This window comes from Psammomys obesus, unplaced genomic scaffold, assembly GCF_907164565.1.
Source record: "Psammomys obesus unplaced genomic scaffold, mPsaObe1.curated_primary_1811, whole genome shotgun sequence".
NCBI classification, from domain to species: domain Eukaryota; kingdom Metazoa; phylum Chordata; class Mammalia; order Rodentia; family Muridae; genus Psammomys; species Psammomys obesus.
This window is the reverse complement of record NW_026592118.1, coordinates 27,982,693-28,007,273: the sequence shown is the minus strand read 5'-3', so window position 1 is coordinate 28,007,273 and position 24,581 is coordinate 27,982,693. Positions and strand designations below refer to the sequence as shown.

At 37.5% G+C, this 24,581-nt stretch overlaps 1 protein-coding gene across 1 annotated transcript; it reads right to left on the bottom strand.

Annotated features, from left to right (window-relative positions):
- Positions 1-1,109: 1,109 nt before the first annotated feature.
- Positions 1,110-24,360, bottom strand: Pttg1ip2 (PTTG1IP family member 2). Its single transcript, XM_055612913.1, is given in 13 exon segments — positions 1,110-1,184; positions 1,186-1,247; positions 1,250-1,313; positions 1,315-1,341; positions 1,422-1,629; positions 1,631-1,709; positions 1,712-1,874; positions 1,876-1,955; positions 3,933-3,987; positions 8,226-8,323; positions 9,563-9,656; positions 18,468-18,514; positions 24,210-24,360. Coding segments are annotated over 13 exon segments (1,203 nt in total).
- Between the last annotated feature and the right edge of the window lie 221 nt (positions 24,361-24,581).

The following is a 24,581-nucleotide window of genomic DNA, read 5'->3' as shown; positions in this document are numbered from 1 at the left end:
ATGGAAGAAAACACTATTGTTCACCTCTGACTTTCACAGAGAGTGTATAGGAACATCATACACAAACACTGTATGTGTATATGTGTGTATATTTGTACTAACATGTGAATAGAAAATTAAACTATGAAACAGATTCCATGTTGGGCCTGGAGAGATGGCTCAGCATTTAAGAACACTGGCTGTTCTTCCAGAGGACCCGTGTTCAATTCCCAGCACCCACAATGACAGCTCACAACTGTCTGTAACTTCTATTCCAAAGGATCTGGCACCCTCACACAGACATGCAGGCCGAACACCAATACATGTAAAAAATAAATAAATCTTAGAAAAGGAAAAAGATCCCATCTCATCACTGACATAAAAATGAACTTTTGAAATACCAAGACCATGTTTGTCTTGCAGTGTTTTATTTTGGAGATAGGGTGGAGCAGGGTCTCCTGTACCCTATGTTGGCCTTGAAATCACTATGTAGCTAAGGATAACCTTGGATTTCTGACCCTCCTACTTCTATTTTCCAAGTAGTGGGATTATAGATGTGTGTCCTCACATTCAGTTTATTCAGTGCCAGGATTAATCTCATGTTTTTGTACATGCTAACTAAGAGTGCTATCAAATGAGCTCCAATACCAATTTCATCTTTTCAGATTTTTTTTTATTAAATTTTATTTTGTATGCTTTAAGTAAAGCTAGCCTTGTTCTCTTTCAATTTCCATTTTCATGGAATATCTTTCACCACATGTTCTTTTATGTCTTTAAAGAAGAAATGAGCTTCTTGTCAAGAACATATAGCTGGGGTTGATTTTAAATCCATTCAATGCCCTTTTTTTTTCTTTATTAAAATACTGAGTTTATTTCACATTTATTTGTCTCCCACATCTGACTACCACTTTTACTATGTCCTATCACAACATTCCATACATACTTAAAGCCAAGTAAAGGGTGGAGTTCCATCCTTGAAAACTAAACAGGCATTTTAGACAACACATTCTTGGCAATTGAACCTAGACAACGTTTACCAAACACAGAAGGGAAGTTTCTCACTTTGTATTATAAAAAGAACAGCTATCAACTGTTACAGAAATAAAGTAAGATGAAATATTTCAAACTGTTTAAACCATTTTCTTAAAAAGACTTCTCCACTGCCAGAGGTCTTGAATAGTCTCCTGGTCAGTCATCCGGAAGGAAGCAATTCTTCACATGATTGATGAACTTGACTTCCACTTTGGGAAAAGAAACACCCTTTTTCTATACTTGCTTGCTTGCTTGCCTTCTATAGAACTAGGTCCTTTCTGTGTTTTAGGAGTTTTTTTTTTTTTCCTGTTTTTTGAAGGACTCTTGACCCTTTGATCTTGATATTGATGGTTTTAAGTCTTTTTCACTTTGGTTTTATTTTTGTTCATTTTTGCTGGTGTATCTCATACAGATTGCTTCACTGGAACTTTTTCTTTAGCTTCCTCATCATCAAAATCATCATCAGCTTCAGCACCATCCTCATCATCTTCATGAAGTTTTACTTTTTCCTGTGGAACCTGGTTACCACCTCGGGGGACTGATCGTTTTCCACACAAAAAGAGTTTTACATCCTCCTCATACTCATGTTCTGACTCTGCATCTTCCTCTATGGCTACTCGTGTGCACAGGTCGGGATCCACACTTCAACCGTAGGACCACAGGTGGTGGAGTCCCAAAGCCCCCAAAGGAAACTGTACAGACATTTTCAGAGTTGCCAGTGTTGCTTTCATTGGACTGCCTTTATTGTCCATTGCTCCTGTCTCTACAATGTGTAATTTGTTTTTTACCCCTGCCCTTAAACTGACCATTCTTAATGATAGCTGGTGTTCATATTCATTATTATCCACTTTAAAGTGATAAAGTATCTTTGGCGGCCTTTAGTTTACAACCAAAAAGGCAGTTCTGAGGCTTAAGAGAGCTCAGGTCCATGGTCATCAGGTCTTCTGTGAGGCAGAGGTGCACATTTCTTGTGTCAGAGAAGTCCGACAGAGAAAACTACTTACTGCTCCTAAGAACAGACACACAGGACAGAATCACACCAAGGCCATTCCATGCCTTTTAATTGGAGAATGCTGTTGCATTCATTTCATGGTAATTGATGTTAATCTTCATTGGTGTCATTTTCTTGTACCTCTTCAGTAACAAAAGAGTCAATTTGCCAAGAAAACTTATGAACTATAAATACATACACACCCAACATTGGCACTTCCAATATATAAACAAATATTAAATAAATCTGAAGTGATAGATAAGAGGGAATGTTGATATCACAGTTCTAATAATGTATAGCTTATGTATACAGAAAATCAATAAGAAAATGTGGGATTTGAACAACATTTTACACCATGCAGACATATACAGAACAGTAGCAACAGAACATACATGGTCAAGAAAGTGTGTGAAAATGAAGCGACATGTTCAAATGAACAACAGATCAAAGAAGTCAAAGGGAAATCAGAAAATTTACTGAGACAGAAAAATACAGGAATGTATAGGGTCAGCAAAGGTAGTTCTAAAGAGAAAAGTTAATAGGAATGAGAGACCATATAAAAAAGAACCATCAAGAATAAACTACTATAAAAATTACACATGACGGACTTGAAAAAGAAGACCAAACTAAGCACGGAGTTAGTAAGAAATAATAAAGATCAAGGCAGAAGTAAAGAAAAAAAGAAGAGGAAAAAAAGATCCACCAAGTAGGAACTGGTTTTGTGAAAAGATAACCTTTATCAGCAGCCTTTTAGCTAGACTAGGTTCAGATTAAAACAGAAGCCCGACTCAGAAATTCCCACATCTCTGTCCTCTGTTATATTTTGCATTCAGAGATTGAAATATGCCTACAGAATTTATAGATTCTAAGATTCTTCCTCAATAATTCTAATTGATTATTCCTAAAAAACTATTTTATACAAACCAGGAATACAGAAATTCCCTAAAGGATTACTGAGAACCTTACCGTTGAAGTGTCGTCCTTCTCTCTCTGGAAGATCTGTCTTGTCAGTTATTTATTCATAATATTCTATGGAAAAAAAAATCACTTTTTCAAATACTTTTAACAAAATCAATGAAAGCAATCTTCAAAAACATTAACCATAAGTTGTCCACAAATACCATAAACACTCTAAGGATTTGTATGCTGTGACTTTTAATACTATTGCTGTTTTAATATTTAGGGGTCAAGCAACAATAATAAGGTGGCATTAGCCTGGGTGGGGATTTAACGAAGAGGAAAAGGCTAAATGCATGAAGAAACCATAAGGCTCGTTGTCCTCAGTGACAGAAAATCATGGACACTCAGTGATTCTCTAAGCCAGGAAATCATCTGGATTCATTTGCTAAGAAAACAGTGTGGGCCAGAGAGTGCTCTCTCTCCCACTTCGTTTGTGAGAAGCGCTGTGTTTAAAAAACACTGTATAGGCTCCATGTTTTCCCATTACACAAACCAGAAACCTGTTTATAATCTGTATTGTATAAACAAAAATTGCCAACCAGGGAAGCCACACTTGAGTCCTGCGTAAGGGACTAACTAAGGGACAGCATGAAGAACCAAGAAAAGAGTTGGACATTGGGTGGCCCAGAGTCCTAGGTGAGATGAAGGAAAAGCTCACAAGGATTCCCTAAGACAAAGGTCTCCTTGGTTTCCTCACTTAAACAGGAAAGAAGGGAATGGGGAAGCAATTGAATCTCCAAGTGAATTGAAAAATTTTAACAATCCTCATCCAATATTTCTATTATTATCACAATTACTATTTTGCAAATCCTAGTCTACTATTAAGGCAATAGAAGTATATTTCAAAACGAAGATGAGGAAATCTGTTGTCACATTTCTCAGGTGACCTTTAAGCCCGAGGTCTACAGTGTGAGCATGTCAATCACTGAAAAAGCCTAGGGGTGCCTACAAATGGGACAAGAGCACTTGCCAGGAGCATTCCAGTTGTATCCAGGAATTTGTTGATTTCTTGCATAATAAAAGGTCTGCCGCCTGTTCAAAACGAGATGAATTTAGAGTAAGTTTAAGAATGGTTATAGCTGAAATTATCTTAATTCACTATATACAGCATAGTTATATAATATCTTAACATCTTTGCTTTATTAATTTGAATTCATTTATCTACTCATCAGGAGAATTAGCACATTTTAATAAGAAAAGTACAACTGAATTGAATGGAATGCCATCTAAAATTCCATTAACAAGAAAACATAAATAAAATTAACAATAAATAAAAATTGTTGCTTTGCTCATCTCTGTCCCACATAAAGGCAAAGTATTGGTCTTTTCATTATTATATCTCTAGAGACAGAGACATGTAGTACATAATAAATAATAATAGATGCATTCAAGAAAACATCAAATATATCAAATATCTATATTTTATTAATATTTAAACTTTAAAGTGCTTTAATTTTATATGCTATCAAAATTATATCAAATGAAATAACAAACATTTTAAAAATAAAGACGGATGTTCCTACAAGAATTTCTTTTCAGTGCTGTGTCTTGAACCCCTGGACCTATGCATGCTAGGCAAGTGCATTACTACTGAGCCACATCTTCATTGATGTACTAGAACCCAAGGAGGATGGTTGGATGAACAAGAATACCGCCTTGGTATTCTTGTGCCCACTCAATTAATGAAGGTATAGAATGCCTATAAAAGAAATGTAAAATGAAGATGGGTAACTAAGTTAAACCAGAATGAAGTTCAATTGTTAGAGCATACTCAGTTTTTTAAACTGTCAATAAAAGAAACTTCAGCAATGGGCTTTTGCTAAGGCCTCTACTCTAATGGGTGTCATTTGCTATTTTGTTTATAAGCACTGAACTGTACTTAAAGAAAATACAAAATAGTAGCCCCTTGCCACACATGCTGTGCCCCATTAGCTCTCTTGTCTTACTTGTTCTGTTGTTTGAGAGGAAAGGAATATGGACATCTTACTCTGTCTTGTACTGCTGTGTTAATAAGGAAAGGCATAAACCCCTGATACCAGAAAAATATAATTTTCTAGACAAAATAGAGGTACCAAACAAGCAAACTGTATTTTGACCAACTTTTTTTTTTTTTAAATAAAACATGCAGGTAAGCCTACCTGTGTGAGTCTATTTATATTTGATTCTACCTGTCTTATCTAGGGGTCCTTCTTATAAAAGCATACAATCTGACAAAAGAAACACTGTGGGGGCTGGAGAAATGGCTCAGCGGTTAAGAGCACTGGCTGCTCTTTCAGAGGACCCTGGTTCAATTCCCAGCACCCACATGGCAGCTCACAACTGTCTGATCTGTAACTCAAATTCCAGTGGATCTGATTAAAAATATATATATTGAAATATATATTTCAATGAAGGAATCAGATCCACTGGAATATAAATATATATATATATGTATATATATATATATATTTGACATACATACATATATATATGTATGTCAAATGTACATAAAAATGAATAAATTTTAAAAAAAGAAACACTGTGATAGGCCATAAAAGAGTGGAAAAAAGACAAACTGGTAAGCAACTATGAACTACAAATAGTTTTCAAACTCTACAAAGCCTGTTTAGAAAGAGAAACTCTATTCTCCAGGAAAGGAAACAAAAGGAAAAAGAAAAACTCTAAAGAGAGGAAGACAGGAAATCACAATATTCTTTTACTTTAGTTATGAAATGTTTTGTGAATTAGAGTAGGATGTTGGTAGACAAGGATGATGGAGACCTATGGAATGTGTGGAAGAATGGGGTCAGAGGGGAAGCAGCAGGGTAAGTGAAAGGGAGGAAGATGGTGATAGGGGAGTAAGAACAAAATATAATAACATATACTTATAAAATATCTTAATTAAATTATCACTGTGTACGCCAACTTAATTAAAAATTCAGAATAGGATGTCAAGAGAGTTTCAGGAAAATGACTGCAGGAAAAATATTTTATCAAATATAAAGATCAATTATTAAAATGATTAGAACAAAGATACTTTTTTTGGTTTCTTGAGACAGAGTCTCTCTATGCAGTCCTGGCTATCCTGGAACTTGTTCTGTAGATCAGGCTAACCTTAAACACACAGAGATCCACCTGCACCTCCCAAGTGCTGGGATCAAAGGTAAATGCTACTATGCCTGGCTACATGTTCTAATAACAAGAAATAATGAAATTATTTTAAAAATCCAAGGGGAAAAATTAAAACTCCTGGAAATGTGAGGGAAGACCAAGAAAGATACAGTGTATATATGAAGCAAGTTAATAATGGTGTGATTTCAAGAAATGGGTGTAAAGAAAGAGAATTCCATAGACTTGGACACTGATAATTCTCCTTCAAGAAATGTGGACGAGTAGCATAGAATTATATTTTCTACTTTCACTTTGAGTTTTTATATAATATTCATAACTCATATATTTTATTCTTTTAAATAGTTAAACATTTCAGATTTAAATTACGAGCATTCTGAGATGTAATTATAGACATAAAATAGAAATTAACTACTACATAAAGTCAAATGAATGAGAAAGCTTACAGAAGGAAGGATCTAAAGGGAAGAGAGGAGAAATGAGAAGTATAGGGAATAAAAAACAAATTTAAGATTAGGTCTCACTATGTGTACGAGACTGGACTGAAATTCAGATTTGTCCCTGCCTCTGTTGCTGAGTGCTAAGATTAAAGGAGAGCAGACTGCTCCTGGCGATCAAATTTCTTATATTAAATAATAAGAGAAAGACTCGGATTTAAAAACAGGATCAAAAGGACTAAGCACATTCCAAAAAATATGGAATATATAAATATTAGTAACCTGAAGGTTACTAATGAAACATATGAAAAGTAATTAAAAATCTCAAAAGAACACACACAAAGATTATAAGGATAGCACAAGACAGAATTTTCAGGCTTCCTGATAGGGGCTAAGGGTAATACATGAAGTCAGTGTGGCCTGAGGTGTTTGGTCATGTAGTTAACCTATTTGGAGATACTCAGCAGAGCCACAAACAGCCACACTGAAGAATGGCTTGGCTTCAGCAAAAGACATGCTATTGATGAAGGTGGGGTAGAAAAATCGGTTATTCTTTCTTTTCATCTCATAATGTTGTATGTACCTTTCAATGTTTCCTTACCACGTGGACACAGTATTTTCTTTTTTTTTCCAAAATGATTTTGTATTGATTACTTAGGATTTTCACTTCATGCACCCCAATCCCATTTCCCAGTCCTCCCAGGTCCACTTCCCAACCCTTGTGACCCTTCCCCCACCCGCTAAAAAAAAAAAATGAAACAAAACAAAACAACAACAACAAAAAAACACAAGTCAAATTTGTGTTGCCCATGTACTCACTGGAGCATGGTCAAACTCCCAGTGGCCATTCCCTTAGGAAACTGAGTCCTTCCCCGCCTGCACCCTACCAGAAGCCATCGGTTGTGGAGAGCGACACTCAGCGTTCTTACTGCATCTTTTTCAATTTAGTGAGCTTTCATGGGGTTACTTACAGGAGTATTGAAGCAGAAAGGACTCAGTGACAGCTGCTTCCCCAAATGCCCACCCCAGCATGGGTGATAAGTCACAAAAGCTACATTCCTGGAGCACACTGCTCAGCCTGCAGGCAGCTCAACAAGCCTGGCCAGTGCCCAGGCAGCTCTGCTGATTTAGGCAGTTCGGTTTGCCTCTGCTTCTTTTCAGCTGCTTGGTTGGCTGTGCGTCCTCCAGGCTGCATGCTCTCTGTCTCTCTCTGTCTCTGTCTCTGTCTCTCTGACTTTCTTCTAAGCAGCTCAGTGCATCTTCTTTGCAGTTTGTCTTCTCTGAGAAAGACTTAACAGTCTTTGCTACTTGGATTCTCTTGGGGATGGAGGCACTGAGTGGATCTGCCCAGTCTCTGGGACATCCTGAATCTGTTTAGACTTCCAGGATTATTTAATCAGTTTACTTCTTTTCTTAAGAAGCTTCCTTACAGGATGTAATGTTTCATCTTCCCTTAGGGCGGTGTCTCCCAACACTCCTAATGCTGTGACCCTTGATTACAGTTCCTCATGTTGCCTTACCACCATTTTTAAGAGTTCTCTTGAATGACTTCCTGTCTAGGCTGTTACTCTGGAGTGTGGGGGTGGGGTGGGGTATGGTGGTGGTAGGGTTGTCCCAGAAGCCTTTTATGTCCCTCTTAGACACTTCCTGTTAGTTATCTTAGTATTGTTTTTCAATGCTATCATCCCAAAGTGAATGCTGAAGAAGAATAAAATGACATACTCCTGCATGTAAAAGTAATAGGCGAGGCAATACCACAAGAATCCTACTGCTAATATTGCAACCAGGATCAGCATGACGACTCCAAACATATCCACTGAAATTAATGAAAAGACACATATTTTAATAGTAGATTAAAATTTTTCTTCTGTTTTTAATTTTTCTAGTATCATGCAATCTGGATTCTTGGATATACATTCACAAATCACTGTTGGAAATGAGACTATGTACCCCATGCTCCAATCAGACTACCACTAATTCAACAATCCCTGCTGTGAAATTCATTTGGATTGTAGAAGCGGTAAACAAAATATTGCATCATCCCCCCCCCCTTTTTTTTTGCCTTCTATTTCATTTCTGGTACTTTCTCAGCAGGTGAGGCTGATGTCTCAGGCTGCAGTTTCCATAAAGGTGCATGTGGACAAAGTGGGGTGATTTGTTGTCTGAGTGACAGCCTTTCATTATCAGAGACAGCCCACACTTACTGGGAAAGCAAATCTCTAAGTCTGGTGAACCTTCTCTTCCTTCAGACTATATAACTCATTAGCCTAGTGTATGGGCAAGTGAACTAGAAGGGAATACTTGAAATAAAAGATCAGAGTTTTTGTTCATACTGAAAGCAAAGTGCTTCAGGTGCAAATACAGATGATGTAAACAGACCTATAGAAGCAAACAGAGATTTAGGGCAAAATTATATATGTTCACTCCAATTTAGACAAGTGGGACTTATTCTCATAAAAGTAAGCTTTACTTGGAAAATCACCTGTTTTGGCTTTTTGGGAAATTTCATTGAAAAATATTAGCACAATTTTTTGCTTTGTTACCTATTTTATAACATGCCCAAATTTGACATTATAAATATAACAATTCTTTTTGTTGAATGATATTTGAGGAGTCACCATGCTTAATGGTAACTCTCGATATAGACTACATTAGCTGAGGAAATATGTTACAGTAACACCACTGGGCTCAGTACATCTGCATTTCAGTACTAGCATGTACACACACACACACACACACACACACACACACACACACACAGACATGCACTCAGAGTTCCCACAACATCAGAACACAGACATCCCTTAACTAGGTTATGACTATTATATAACAGATATTTTTACAAATGAACCTAAACTATCAAGCATCAACTTAAATCAACACCTGGAACAATTTATGAGCTTAGATAAGAGGACAACACTGAAGAACAGCCCTGGCCTAGAGAATTTTACTAAAGCAAATCTAGTCATTTAAAATCTTTTAAATGTAGCAAATTTCTACTATGTGAAAGCCAATTGAAATGAAGTCACAAAAAATTTAAATGAGGAGAACTCACCTCTACAGTTTGCCCAAAATATAGAATTGAATTTACAGTCAGAATATGGAAAACAGTACTTTTTGCAAACACTTTCTTCTCGGCACCAAATACACTGTATGTGGAAGATAAAAATAAAAGCAGTGTAACAGCAAGGCTTTAGAACTGGTGCAATATGTAGCCAATAAATACCAGCCATTCCCAACACGGTTTTGGTTATAGTAGAAGCCACTGGTGGTCTGTAAAGAGCCTTTCTTTTTACCTGAACAGTGTTCTCAAACCACAGCAGCGGTGAATATTGGCTGCCAAAGGCTCACACATTCTCTTTGGAAAAGTTTACCCTTAGGGGACCACCTTGCCCCCAAAGTTCCTATCCTTATGGGCCAATAACTGATGAATAAGGAGATCCAAACAGTGACCCATTGAGCATCTTTGCTTATAGTAAAAGGATGGCTCTGTCATGTGATCCCCCACCCACCACAGGGTGAACCATCAGTCAGGGAAAATGTAGATGCTGACACCTCATTCTTTCCTGGTTCTTGTCCCTTATCTTCTTGGAATCCATTTTCTCCATGGGGTTTTTGCTACAGCTGAGTCTCACAGATGTCCCACACACTGCAATCCTTTCTCAGATGCTGCATTTGGAGGATTCAACCCAAAATGTATGTCAGGAAGTAGTGTTGAGAACTGCATGAGGCAGTATAAAGTTCCTTTTCTGTAGCATCTACTATCTCTTGTGGGGGAGTCTTTCTCCGTGACATATTGTATTGTTGGTGCTGTCAATCAGTCTATGGCCGTTCCCTACACCTTCTGCTCACTGATGGTCAGACAATCACATTGAAAAATGAAGGCTGAACTCAAAACCCTTGTCCACGTGAGGTACAGAATAGTACAATCAGGAAAATTGCTATTTGAGGAAAAGACCAGAACCTGGAAGAAGACAAAAATGTGAAGGGTGGAGCTACAGAGATTGTTCAGCCATCAAGAGTTCTTGCAACTTTTTCCAGAGATCTGGACTCCATTCCCAGTATCAAATCAGATGGCTTACAACCACCTGTAACTGCAGCAGGAGGCGTGGCTAACTCCCTCTTCTGGCTTCTGAGGGCTCTAGGAGAGCATGTGTATACGTACTTACATACAAGCTAGTACTCAAACACATAAAATAAAATAAAGCTTTTTAAAAAGTGCTTAGCATGTGACAGGCAGTGTTCTAAGTCTTTTATATGCATTAATTCATTTCATTGTCATGACAATCCTGTAAACCAGCCACTTTAGACGTGATAACAATAAGGCACAGAACTAACTAATCACAAGATGATCACACAGCTGGTAAAGATGGTAGCCAGCTGTGAACTTGTAAGCCATCATGGGGGACTGATTCTAGATACATTCACATCACTTCTTGCTGCAGAATCCCAAAGCTAGCAGAGATAATGATTCACTCAGAGTAAAGAGTCACCTTAGGCACCACCTGAGAACATGAGGTGTTTCCCGGACCAGCTTTTGTTCCATGTTTGCCAAGATCAAAGTTCAAGTCGAGCTGGTAAAGCAAATCTAAGACTGACGCCACTTAGGTCAGTGGATCTTAGGCTACGGCTTAAAGACTGGAACTGCAAAGGCAAGGTCTAGACTCAAAGATAAGAACCAACAGCTAGCTTTAGCTATTACTCAAAACTCCTAAGAGTCAAGCTCGTGGCATATAACAGAGGTTAAGAGAGAGAAATTGACAGAATAAATGTGACCCTAACAGAGATGAACTTGTTAGTCAAGTGCTAAGCTGAGTGACAGTATCCAGTAGCCATCGGGGTCCATAGGTGAACTCCCAAGGTAGCTCACTTCTCAAATGAGACATTCCCTTCTAGGATTCTCTCTCTCTCTCTCTCTCTCTCTCTCTCTCTCTCTCTCTCTCTGAAAAATGGAGATCTTTCAGAAGCCTAGCCTGGGTATCCAGATAATTTGCCGCTAAAAAACTCACTTTTTGGCATGTGATACTCAAGATGAGAATATAGCATAGATTTGGTTTGCACCACCACTAACCATTATCTTCTTTTCTGAATAGGAGCCTTGTCTTCACTATTGTTATCTTCATTTGTGTGTTAGTGTTGGTTAGTGGGTTCTGGGAAGTTGGTTTTATTGATTCTGTAGTGACTTGATGGAGCATGATACATGAGGAGCCATATCCAACGAGGATTTGTTTGAGACCCTAGAGCTGGGAGCAAAGCTCAGTGACTGTGAGCAAATGTAATTTTTAGCATTATTTTGCATTGGGGCACTTTTGATGGCAAGAATGAATAATAACCGATATGAAGATATGTTCCTCTGTTGTAAACTGTTCTTTGTTGCTTTAGAATAAATAATAGAAATAATTTAGTACAAATATGTACTTCCATCTGGAAAATTACACATCAAAAAAGACAAGTTTTTGCTTGAAATAGAAAAATCACACCAAAATGTTTGAAGAATTTTTGTAAGCAAAGGAAAGATAAAGCTTTTAATTTTTTTTTTTTTTTTTTTGCTATTTATAGTCTCTAAAGACTAGAAAGAATGACACACTGATCCTTAACTTCAGCATAACTAAGGTCCCCTCTTCGGAGTTATAGACATTTGAAGAGATCAGCTAGCAGTGAGTCTGTCCTTTGGTTGTTTAGAGAATACCCTTTGGTTGTTTAGAGAATACTCTATAGGAGAGGTCAATAAACAAGGTGCCAGGGACTAGGAGATGAAAGGAAGAAGATAAATGGGAGTGTGACATCCTTTGAGATTCAGCTGAGCATGAAACCATGCCCACCCAATTTTGTGAAGGAGTGAATTCTCACTTTTATTAAATTAGTTAGAGTTTCTACCACTTACCACTAAAAAAAGATATGAGACCTTAACTACTGTAACCATGTCTAAAAAGTCTTCAAAGCACAGAACTTCATATTCATTGCCTAGAGGAACAACGTGTATTGAGCCTCCCTAAATTGGTAATGTATAATTTAAGACAAATTACGTGGATTGGATTTTCCTTATAGCTAAGGAGGGTGAACCATGTAACTATGAGAACTTCACAGTCTCAATCTCTTAAGTATGTGACAATTGAGAATCCAGCTAAAGGATTTAGGGTGACATTTACTACTGCTCCAGAAGAACACTGGAATCTTCATTTTGGAGTAGAACCCTGTCTTCATAACTTTGTGTTATTTTTTATATGGAAATGTCATTGAAATGAAAATATCCAGGAAAGGGAGAGGTACTTAATTGTGACTAATAGGTTGTTAACATTGTACTTAAAAGGGGCTGGTGCTATGCTACCAAACAAATAGAAAATGAGTGTTAGGATACAGGGAATGAAAGAAGATTTACAAGGCAGATGCTAGATGCAGCAGACACTACACAAATGAACAAAGCATCGCTTCTCCTTCCTGGAAGAGGCACAATGTTTAGATACAAACAAATTTACAATTTGTTTATCTCTGAGTCCATTTTCCATTTATCTCTGAATGGATGAATATCATCATTTCAAAATGATCAATATTTAAAATGTGGTCATTAACATGAGAAAGTACTCACTTCTGTTCAGAATGTCTGGATATTTCAGTCACCATGGGACAAGTAGTATAGGTCTCAAAAAACAAGTGCATAGAGAGGAGGAAAGAAACACAGGAGACACAGCAGAACACTAAGACAAACACCATGGTAGGAAAATGAAAATAGGTCCTGATGTGTTTTTGTAACACCATTCAGAAAGAGAAATGTCTCTTGGATTGTGATGGGTTGTGACTCAGACTAAGGAGTTAATATATTGTATTTTATTTGACAATAGAGACTGAACTGGATTATTTGGAATTCAAAGGTGACTTGATTTTAAAAACCTAATTATAATGAATAAGGCATGAGAAGAGACTGAAGAGATGGGGTGTGGGGATGGTGGGGATAGTGTAGCAGTATAAGAAGTTTAAGATTACTTCATCTGAAAGAAAATGAGTGGACAGATGTTTCATGGAAGGCAGAGGAGCCAAAGAGTTTTAAAATTAGAATTTTTGAGAAATGATGCCAGGAATAAATAAGGAAGTAAAAATAAAAAAAACTTCTTTAAGGAAGGCAAAATGATAAATTGAGTTAGTTAGTTAGTGATATTGTAGGTTTGAGATGATTAAAACAAATACCAAGAAGGAAATGTCAATCAAGTAACAACTGTTAGTGATCTGGTAGATGTAAGCTATGATTGCAGGTAAGAGAGCACAGGATGAACAGGCAGAATTAAAGTGTTCTTGCAGTAGATGATAATAAACATAGAGACCCACAACTGGACAGTGTGCAGAAAGTGGGAAACTTCAAGTGCTCAGTTCTGAATGGGATGTATTTATCATATCTCTCCCCTTAAGGCTTAGGGGTCTATGAAAAAGAAGAAGCAGAAAGATTGTAAGGTCTGGAGATGACTCCAAGGAAAGTGCTTTCCAGATGCAATAAGCCTGATATACATACGAACTCAGAGACTGACAGTATGAACATGGCCTACCACAGGTTCAAACCAGACAAAATTCCAGCACAAAGAAGTAAGCACAAAGTCCCACCCCTAACCAAGAAACCATTTGCAATTGACATATGCTGAGATAGAGAGAAAAATCAGGTTTCTTCAGTGGAGTATATTCTTCAATGATTATATCAACCATATTCAAAGAACAGGCCTCATGGGCTCAGGACTAGTTAGCCAACAGAAAATGTTCTCCATATTTTATTATTGTTCTTTTAGGCTTTTGTTTTTGTTTTTAATGTATGCTCTTTGTTTGTTTTGAGTTTCTGTTGTTGTTGTTTTTTGATCTTTTAAGAGAGAAAGAATATTAAGTTGGGTGGGAAGGGAAAAGGATCTGTAGAGTTGAGGGAGGAAAAATAATATGATCAAAATATGTTATATGAAAAATATTTTAATGAAAACTAATTTAAAAATACTTTATGCCATAAAAAACAAAGACAAATCTATTAATTTTAAAAATGGCTTAATTAGGAATATGAAATGAGGAATTGGTAAGGGAAGTGAGTCAGAGAAGAGGCCCTGAAGAAGGGCAAGTTCACCAAAGAAAGAGCCAGCGTCCTGATGGATGACTGACTGGCTTGAAAGGTCATGGCATTTGATTATGGAGAGGCTTTTGTAACCTTCAAATCAGTTTGCTAAAGATGACATGTCACTGTGTGACAGTAGTAAAAAATGTACATTAGAAACGAAAAGAAGGTTTTAGTTTTTTCTCCATTTTATCTGAACTACAAAGGAGGAAAGCGATGTGGAGAAACAGACCATAGCTCTAAGAGGTCAAAGAAATGACGACAGCTCTGAGTCCTTAAAGGTTTTAAAAATTGCACTGATTTCATTATCATGTATATATGCCCATAAGGAAGCACACCACGGTGTGCATGTGGAGGTCAGAGGACAGCTTACAGGAACCAGATCTCTCCTTCCAAACACCAGTTCATCCTTGGTTGAGTTCAAAGGGAATTCAGATATTATTGGATGCTTTAGGAATTGCTACTTCTAAACCTGGTGTTTTGGGTGGGAGGTGATTAAAACAAACAAACAAAAATAACAACAATAACAAAAACACTGTGAGTGAAAGTCACTGTCCTTCTGGTTTCTGGAGGACAGAGCATCTTTTTCCAGTATAAAATATTCTAATTCCACATTGACTATGCATAGTTAACCTTTCACTAATTCCTATGAGATACTGGGAATAGTTTTTGTATTTTCCTCTAACATCTCCAGATATGCCATTATGGTTTACATGCAGAAATGTTTTAAGAAAAAAATTCCCCACCTTTATACAATAGGGAGTATATTGAATGTAATTTAAGCTCCTTCTAATAGCTCCAGAGTTAATTTAATAGTTATTGAATACTTTCCATTCGGTAACTACTAAATGTGTGCTGAGAAATGTATGAGGGGTATTGACCCAAGGGTGAATAAAACACCTAGTTTGTCAATGGGGAACTGAGAAAAGAGGAAGTATGACATAAAAAAAAAAACCAATGCATATTGTATGACAGAAAATATAAAGATGTATAGGTATAAATCCAAAAGCAGTATGGCAGAACAGCAGGAGGCATTAACCCTTTAAGGAAAAATGATAAAAATATGTAACTCTGGATAAAAATGACAGCCACTCTTTAATTTGATGAGTAAAGCTAGTATCCAAAGCCTGTTTTTAATCTACAAAAATGAAAGATAAAGTTACCTATTGCAATTGAAGGGGTGTGGGATAATATTGGTTACACCTTTCTTGAATCACTATGGCCATTAAGAAATGTTACTAACCAAAAGAACAAATAATAGATAGTATTTGGGATCAGGTAAGCCTTGCAAATTTTAAGTCTATAACTATACTAATGAGGGCTTTGATGTGATGTGCTTGTGGAGTAATCAGATAATAGTGCATAGCACTGGAAGTACAGAAAGATCAGAGGATCAATTACAGATGGGCAATGTAAACAGCATCAAACATGAGGGCAAGTGTGTTAATATAGTTACAAATTTTGCAGCTCCCAGGCATAAATCTGGATACAGGTAAAGAGAACATCATTGTAGAGGAATTTTAATCCAGCAACTTGGCTGCTCCGGCAAGGGATCACATCCAAAGACCTTCTAGGTCTGTGTGATCCAGATGGAATGACAGACCTTTAATCACTCTAGCTGGCATACAGGCACACCCTTAGTACACACCTTTAATTCCAAACAATGAAGATAAAGTTAGTTTGTACAAGGAATCACTCTTGTTTGAAAGTGACATCTTATTGAGGGGAAGACAAAGTGATGAATCAGAGAACGATTTGACAAAATGAGTCAGAGATAGGATACACCGAACTCTCATGAGAAGAGGCAGGAAAGAGAAGCTACTTAAGAGTAGTGCAGTAGAGTTGAGACAGCAGAGTAGGCCATAGCGGAGAGGGAAGAGAAAACAAGTAGAGGAGAGAGTAGACAATAGAGTTCAGTAGAGAGGACAGTACAGTAGAGTTGAGCTCAGTACAGGCAGTTCAGGTGAGTTCAGTTGAGTTCATGCAGTTTGGTGCTGTTCATTTCATGAGTTCAGATGCAGAGCAATTCAGAAAAAGCCAAGAGAAGCCCACTTAAATCTCAGCTTGGAGAGGAGTTTGAGCTAAAACACCTGGGTTGAACCAGACAGCAAGAGTTCAGAAAGAACTAGAAAAGGACCAGTATTCAGCAGTAAGCCTTTGAGATGATAAGGACACCAGGCAAATAAAAGATACTTTTACAGTTCATTTACTGCTAACATCTTCAAAGTCTTATCAGCCTTCTAATGAGTCTTCATTGAGAAAAATTGCTGCCAACAATCCCTACAGACTCTGAGCAGTCCCTTATGTCTAGTTATAAGCTTGTAAGAACGAGAGAGGGTGGAGAAACTGACAACAATCTATTCTGTAGCAAATATATTGCAATAAAAGAAAAAGGGAGAGGAGAAAGAATATAGAGTGAAAGAGACTTAAGGCATATATTGATCAACTACAGAGTGTGAATCTGATTTAGACAAACACAGATATGAAACAAATAAACTGGATAATTCATTAATTTTTAGATGTGATTGCCAATTGCAGTCTTTATCTATTGAAGACATAAAGGATCAAATATTTACAGATAAAATATGATATCCATATAATTATTGATTTCAAAATAAACTAATTGCAAAGAGAGGACATTCATGAGGCAAAGTTAGCCAAAATGATCCTTCGTGGTATAAAGCTTTATTATACTATCTTGTGTATTATCTTTAAAGGTGGGGTTCTTTTTAGTTACCTAGACTTTCCTTCAACTCCTGAGCTCAAAGGATCCTCCTACCTCATCTTTCTAAATAGAACAAGCAAGGAGCTCATGCCATCGTCCCCAGGTATGTTTCCTCTACTTTCATATGTTTGAAATTTTACATTGAAAACAATAACAACAAAAGGTAAGAGAACACATTCAGGTGAATAGTCCCTGGAATTTACAAGAAGATGGGAACCCATCAGGGCCAAGCACCTGAAGGAACACTGAGGCAACTAAAGGACTGGGTGGAAGGGCAGGTAGATGGTCTTATTTTGTTGAAGCTAAGAATAGGTAAAATGTCAGAAAAAAGGAAGCAATAAACACCATAAGAAGTTCAGGGCTCAGAGCGAGCTGTGTTATCCAGGAGCCAGAAGTTCATTCAAACAGGAAGTGACCTAGAAGAGAAGAGGCAGTCGATACCTGTCCAGACCGCTGTGACAGTTACCATTACCAGATTGTGTCCCTTTGTTACCAGCCATTTGCACTTGTCTTTGATGTGGTCAGTTCTCCAGGAGAAATTATAAAAACCATGGTTTTACAAGCGTTGCTGTAAAGCTGTCTACAAATTGGTACTATTTGCTTCATCACTGTTTGTTTGGATTTATTTTGTTTTGGTTTGTTTTTGTATATTTGTTTGTTGCTTCCTCAAACTTGGAAGTGAAAAACAACAAGAGACATTTAATCATCAGAGAAGAGGACCTTAGTTATACTGAAGTTAAGGATCAGTGTGCCATTCTTTCTTGTCTTTAGAGACTATAAATAGCAAAGTTAATAAATAAATAAATAAATAAGTAAGTAAATAAATAAATAATTCCCATATTTCAAAAGTTACATCTTTCCTTTGCTTACAAAAATTCTTCCAACTTTTTGGTATGATTTTTTTTTTAAGCAAAAACTTGTCCTTTTTGATGTGTAATTTTCCAGATAAAGTACGTTTGTACTAAATTATTTCCATACTTTATTCTAAACCAACAAAGAACAATTTACTGCAGAGGAACATATCATCTTAGCTGTTATTTTTCATTCTTGCTATAAAAAGTGTAAAAACAAAACTTAGTACATCTTTCAGATGACAACTGTAAATGCGTGAGTTTATAACATTTCCAGGACAATTTCTTCATAAGAAAATTAACTTACTCTCTTATCTTTGGTACACAATGGACAAGTTTGCTTTTGAGCACATTCTACAAGAAAAAAAAAGCATACAAATTAAAACCAAATGAAATTCATTTTTCAGTTTTATATGAAAGTACATTTAATTTAGTCATTCTTGTTTCAAGCTATATTCATCCATATTCAAACATTTTGCTTTTTTTATTTTCATACACCTAGATATTTTCCCCATGTGGTAGTTTAAGTAAGAACAGCTCCCATACACTCATGTATTTAAATGCTTTGTCCATAGCTGGTAGACTGTTTTGGGAAGAATTAGAAGGGGTGGCCTTGCTGGAGTATGTGTGGCCTTATTGAAGGAAGTGTGTCATTGGGAGTGGGCTTTGAGGTTTAAAAGCCCACACCAGGACCAGTCTCTCTCTGCCTCCTGCTTCTGGGTCAAATGTAAGCTTTTAGGTACTGCTCCAGTGCCATGCCTGCTTACCTTATGCCATGGCTCCCATCATGATGGTCATAGACTTAGCCTCTGAAATTGTAAGCTTGTCCCTCAACTAAACGCTTTTTTTATAAGTTGTCTTGGTCATGTTGTCTCTTCAAAGCAATAGAAAAGCAAGACACAAAACCAATACAATTTAATCCCTATCTCATTTCCTCTAATGTTTGGAAAAAAACAAAACAAAAACAAAAACAGGAGATGGCATCATCCAACATTGATTAGCCAACTTCTAAAAAACAACTTCCTAAAGACAATCAAAATAAGCACATTGTCAGTGTTACTATGCATTTAATACGTTAAAAGTAATTTAATAGTTCCCTTGTTGTCAGAACAGTTTTGCAAACACATTCCTGGCTAATTAATTAATCCTTTAACTACTTAAAAAAAAAAAACCCAGCAATTTTCCATTCTGTTTTGCCACAAAAGTTAAAAAAAAATTGTCTCAGATGAAGACTTTTTTTTAATTTTTGTTGAAAAAAATAATATCACTTACATTCGAAAGTTGTAGAATAAAAAACTGAGTTCAAATTCAAAACCTCATTTTTATGGCTTATTTTATTACTCTGATGTCTTCTGAAAAAAAAAAGAGCTTATATCTGATACTCTTGTTTTGTGATACAGAAAGAATGACATAAAGAATGACATAAAGAATGACATAAAGTCATTCTGCCTATAATTTTGTGGCAGAATTCACAGGCTCTGTAGGAATATTTAACTTCAGATTGCTTAACTTCAGATTGGCTGCAGATCCCACCTGGCTAGGAAAAAGCTTATAGTCTACTTTTCAAATTAAATTCTATTAACCATTAGTTCCTTTCCTACACTTTGGGAATGATGAAATTCCTGCAGGAACATTAAGACAATGAAAAAGCAAAGTAAATAGAAAAGATTCTACAGCTTCAAGAACGCCCAAGATGCTGCTCCAGCCTTATTTAGAAGAAATAGCCTTGGCCACCATTATCCCAAGTCCAATTGCTTATTAAGCTTGTTTTGCTAACCAGTGTCATACTGTAGAATAATTTCAGATTTCAGGAACACTGTGAAGATAATACAGTAGTTCTTGTGTATTCTGTAGCCATTTTCTCCATTGCTAACACCTCATACTACAGATCACACAAAGAAAGTATGCCCAGCAAATTTGGCTCAGTAAGTAAAGGCACATGCCTTGTAAGCCTTAAGTCCTGAGTTCAAGGCCACACAAATGTGGCATGGGAGAGTTGACTGCACAGAGTTGTTCTCAACTTGCAGTGTACTGACATGGATACACAGAACAAGAATAAATATGTAAACTTCAAAATCTAGGGAACCAACATTTATGTATTGCTTTGAAATAAACTCCAGATTTCCTCAGGATTTAGCTAGTTTTTTTTTTTTTTTTTACACTGATATCTGTGCTCCAAGGTTGTGTGGGATTCCATATTGCCCTTAGTGATCTTGTGTCCTTAATCTACAACAGGCCTTAATGTCTGTCCTTGTTTGTCATGACCTTGGTGTTGTTTTTGATGAGTGATGATTTTATGGGACACCACTAAATTTGTATTTGTAGTTGTGTATGTGAGAAAGACAGAAAGAGAGAGACACAGGGGTGGAGAGGGAGGGAGAAGGAGGGAGGGAGGGAGGGAGGCAGGGAGGGGAAAGAGGAGTTCATAGTCACATACCCATGTGTGAATCTCAGAAGACAGCCTACAGTGTTGGTCTTCATCTTCTACCTTGTTTTGAGGAAAATCTTTTGTTTACCACTGCATGAGCTTACAGAAACTAACTTCCGTCTGTCTTCCATCTTGACACAGATAGGGAATACAGATGTATGTTACCACACCTGGCTTTATTTGGGTTCTGGGGATGTGGTCCTAGCCCTCATGTTTATGGGATTACAGATGTATGCTACCACACATGACATAAAAATACATAATTTATATATTTTTTATATTTATTTCCTCTGTCTCCTTCCATGAAACTACATTTTTCATGACTTCTAGAGTAACAGTCTCTCTTGGATTTGGTGGAATATTGCTGGTCACTCTCTCAGGTCCTGGCCCAGTTTCATCTACCCTAAAATATCCATAATGTTGCTGATGGCAGCAAATATCATCTTCTTCCGTGAGGGATACAATTACAAATGTGTAGAGACACCTGGCTTCAATATTTATGTCTAACTAATGATCAATACACACACACACACACACACACACACACACACACACACACACACATGCCAAATCAAAACTTCCTTTTACTGTCATTGCAATAAATAAATATTCAACAATTAAGGTTACTTAGTGAAGAATTTTTTTTAAAGAACAGCTAAGAGAAAAGATAAACAAGATTCCATTTACTAAATTTCTAGCTACTAAGAATGTGAAACTCTGATATCCTCACTTAAAAGTTAAGGGCACTCCTAGACATACAGTTCACTGCTGCATCTACTCTGAAACATGTGGGCATCTAGTATGTTTATGAGCTACAGCAGCTGTCACAATGTTGATAGGTGAACATTGTCTTCTATCATCTGTTGACACCTTCTCAGAATATATAAACACTTTTCCCACCCAGACTTAAAGTACTCAAAGAGTTACTCTTTATAATAATTTCCCCTACCCTCTCTCCTGAGATCTTGAAGATAAGGCTGCTAAGACTTGTGAACTACTAAGACTTAAAATTTTTCTCCAAGAAAAAAAAAAAAAGGTTATACTTTCAACCTCATGTTTTTCTAATATATTCCAAGATTGAATTCCTTTGTAGAAATCTTTTGTGTTTTCCTCACTAGTATTTTTTTATTAAATAACACCATGAGGGAGTCTGCTCCTAAACTCAGAAGCCAAAATGAAGTCAACTATACTATACTGATGGCTCCACATGCTAACAGCATCCCAAGGAACTTGCCAAATGCTCATAGAAATAGTTTTGTGTTTTTTAGGGCAAAGCAGTTCCAGATAAGGTTCTTTGGGATATAGGAATTCCAGCCAACTCCTACTACAGGTATACAGAGCTATTTTGAGAGGATGCCCTTGAACCAGGCTGCCTCCACATTAGGTTTAAAAGTCATCTTATAGTAAAGATAAACTGAGTTTCTCCATGATTATGATTAAATCTCTCCATCTCAAGGGTTGAGCTATGCTCCCTGTAACCTTAACTACAAATAATTCTGTTCTGCCTGTTCCAGGAAATGGCAGCCATGCCTTTCTTTCAAAAGGTTATTATGACCCCTTGTTGTTATGACTACCTTGTTATGCCCACCCTGCAACCATGTCTTTGTTTAAGGAGGTTGTTATGACTAACTTGTTATGCTTATGTTCTGCTTCTATAACCCTTCCTGTTCCCTGCCAAATCCCCCATTTGGAACCACTCTTCTACCCCTGAGCTATAAAACCCTTGTTTTCTTCATATCCAATGCTGACCTCTTGAACCTTAGGGGGAGGCAGCCCATGTACACAAATGAAAAGGTTTGCTTTATTTGTTTGCTTTAATTAATTTGGCTGTGATAAGTTAGGTCAGTCCCCACACTTTTGGGATTAACAGTTATGGCCCTCATTTGTAGGCATAATGTATAATATATAGAAGTACTTATGTAAGGCAATTCATTATTTTTCAGCTCCCCCAAAAGATTTTTGAGACCACAGCTCTCAGGGGTGATTTGAAGCAGGCAAATTGGACAATGAGATTCAGGAGGTCTTTGCAAAGGTTGCAAAAATTAGTATATGAAAAGAACAAATTGGCAAAAATGAAGGCCAGAACAGCCTCCCTCTAATTCTTCCCCTTCCCCTCATCCCAGAAACCAAGGTCAACTAGATTGGCATAGGTGGAGAGGCACTCTAGAGGTTCTAGGTCCCTACATAGTAAAGCACAGTCCCCTGGATCGGGATTGAAGAAGCTAATGAGACATGAAGCACATGAAGTTGTGCAGAGAATGAAACAGAAGAGCATTTGTAGAAAACTTCATGCTATGCAGATGATGCCCAAAGCATGTGCTAGTTAATGTAAACAACTCAACTCTTTGGGGCTTCAAGTGCATCTTTTAATAAACTGTCCTTGCTTCGGTTGGAAAAAATTCTCTCTACCCTAATATTGTCCTTGATCTGTTGTTTTCTCATATAAATGTGTAATTGTCCTATATTTTTTCTTAACATAGCTGTTACTGTTTCAACTTAAAATATATGTTAGATAAATAAAATTTGTACTGCATATAAATATAAAATACCACCAGCTATTCTACTTGATTTTTAACCTGAAATCTCTCTTATTTAATATTAATATTGCTACACTTGCCTCCCTCGGCAGCATTTGCAAAGAATTTTTTGTTCAAGAAAAATTTTATTCATGCTTAGAAAGAAAAGAACAAAACAAAACAAACCCCAAGGCAGGCAAGGTGTAAGCCTCAGTAGCTGCTCAAAGAACAGCAGTGGAGGAAAGAAGGAAAAGAGCCATGCTGTATGAGCCAGCATGGAGGTCAAGATATATGGCTGGCAAACAGCATCATGTGGGAATAAGGGAGGGATTTAGAGAGAGAGTAAGGGGCCCAAAATGTTGGAGAAGCCCAAAGTGTTAGGGAAAGCATTCGTAGAAAGAAAGAGAAGAGAAAAAGTTAGATAAGTGGTCAGACTTCAACTTTATGTTCCAAGCTGGGTGAGCTCCTGCGGGAGGGGCAGCTACTCTGGAAAAACAAAACACATCATCTCGGGAAGGAGCTAAGCATTACATCTGTCTCTCTAGCTTGGTTTCCTAGGGATAGCCCTTTAGCCTGGTGCTTGACCCCTCAAGTGTAGAGCTAGGTCTTCGCCAGAGCCAGAAATGTCAGTCTCTCTACCAGAATGAGTTTCAACTTGACCCTGCTTTATTATCTTTCCCACTTCTCCAACTTGTCTCCCTCTGAAGAGGTAAGCCTAAAATCATTTGAGAAATAGATCAGATGTGAGAAGCCCCCAGACACTGATGCTATCTCTGCTATCTCTGGCCTCTGGCAATGAAGGGGTGCCAAGAAAGAGAAACTGGGTACTTTTCTTTGGAGTCTTTTTATACTAAGCCAGTTTCTCCCTCTGGTCCTCATCAATCCAATTTATGTAGTGGAAAGAAAAGTAGCTCAATTCTGACTGGATTTCCCCCAAACACCAGGAACCTTTAAAAGTCTTCCCACCAACCACCAAATAGCGAGTTTTGAAATGGACAATTAACCCAGCCAGGATGCCTCAACCAAAAAGCCAGTGTGTGTGTGTCGGGGGCGGAGGGGGGGTGTCACTGCCATAGTACCCTGCCTAGTGTCACAAGTCACTCACCCCTGTCAACGTATCTTGCTTCTAGTTTCCATTTCCCGTGAGAGTGGGTTTTAGAAAACTTATGGTCGGAGAAGCTGGTAATTAGCTGGATGAGAGCCAGGGAGAGGAACACCGGCAGGAGGATCTGGCTCCACCCCCTCAGCCAGCACATGGCTCCTCTCGCCCTGCCCTCTGGGCTCTGGACTAAGATAGGATGATCCTGCTCAGGGACCCGCCCAGCCCTGGGCCCTAGACCCTCCTCTTCTGACCCTTGCATGCCAGCACAATTAGCAGAATCTTAGAATGTTCCGGCTAGAATGAGAACTTTGAGACTTGCGCGTTCTTGTCTCAAGCCTGAACGCCACATGCAGTTGGTCCACTGGATTTGATCAA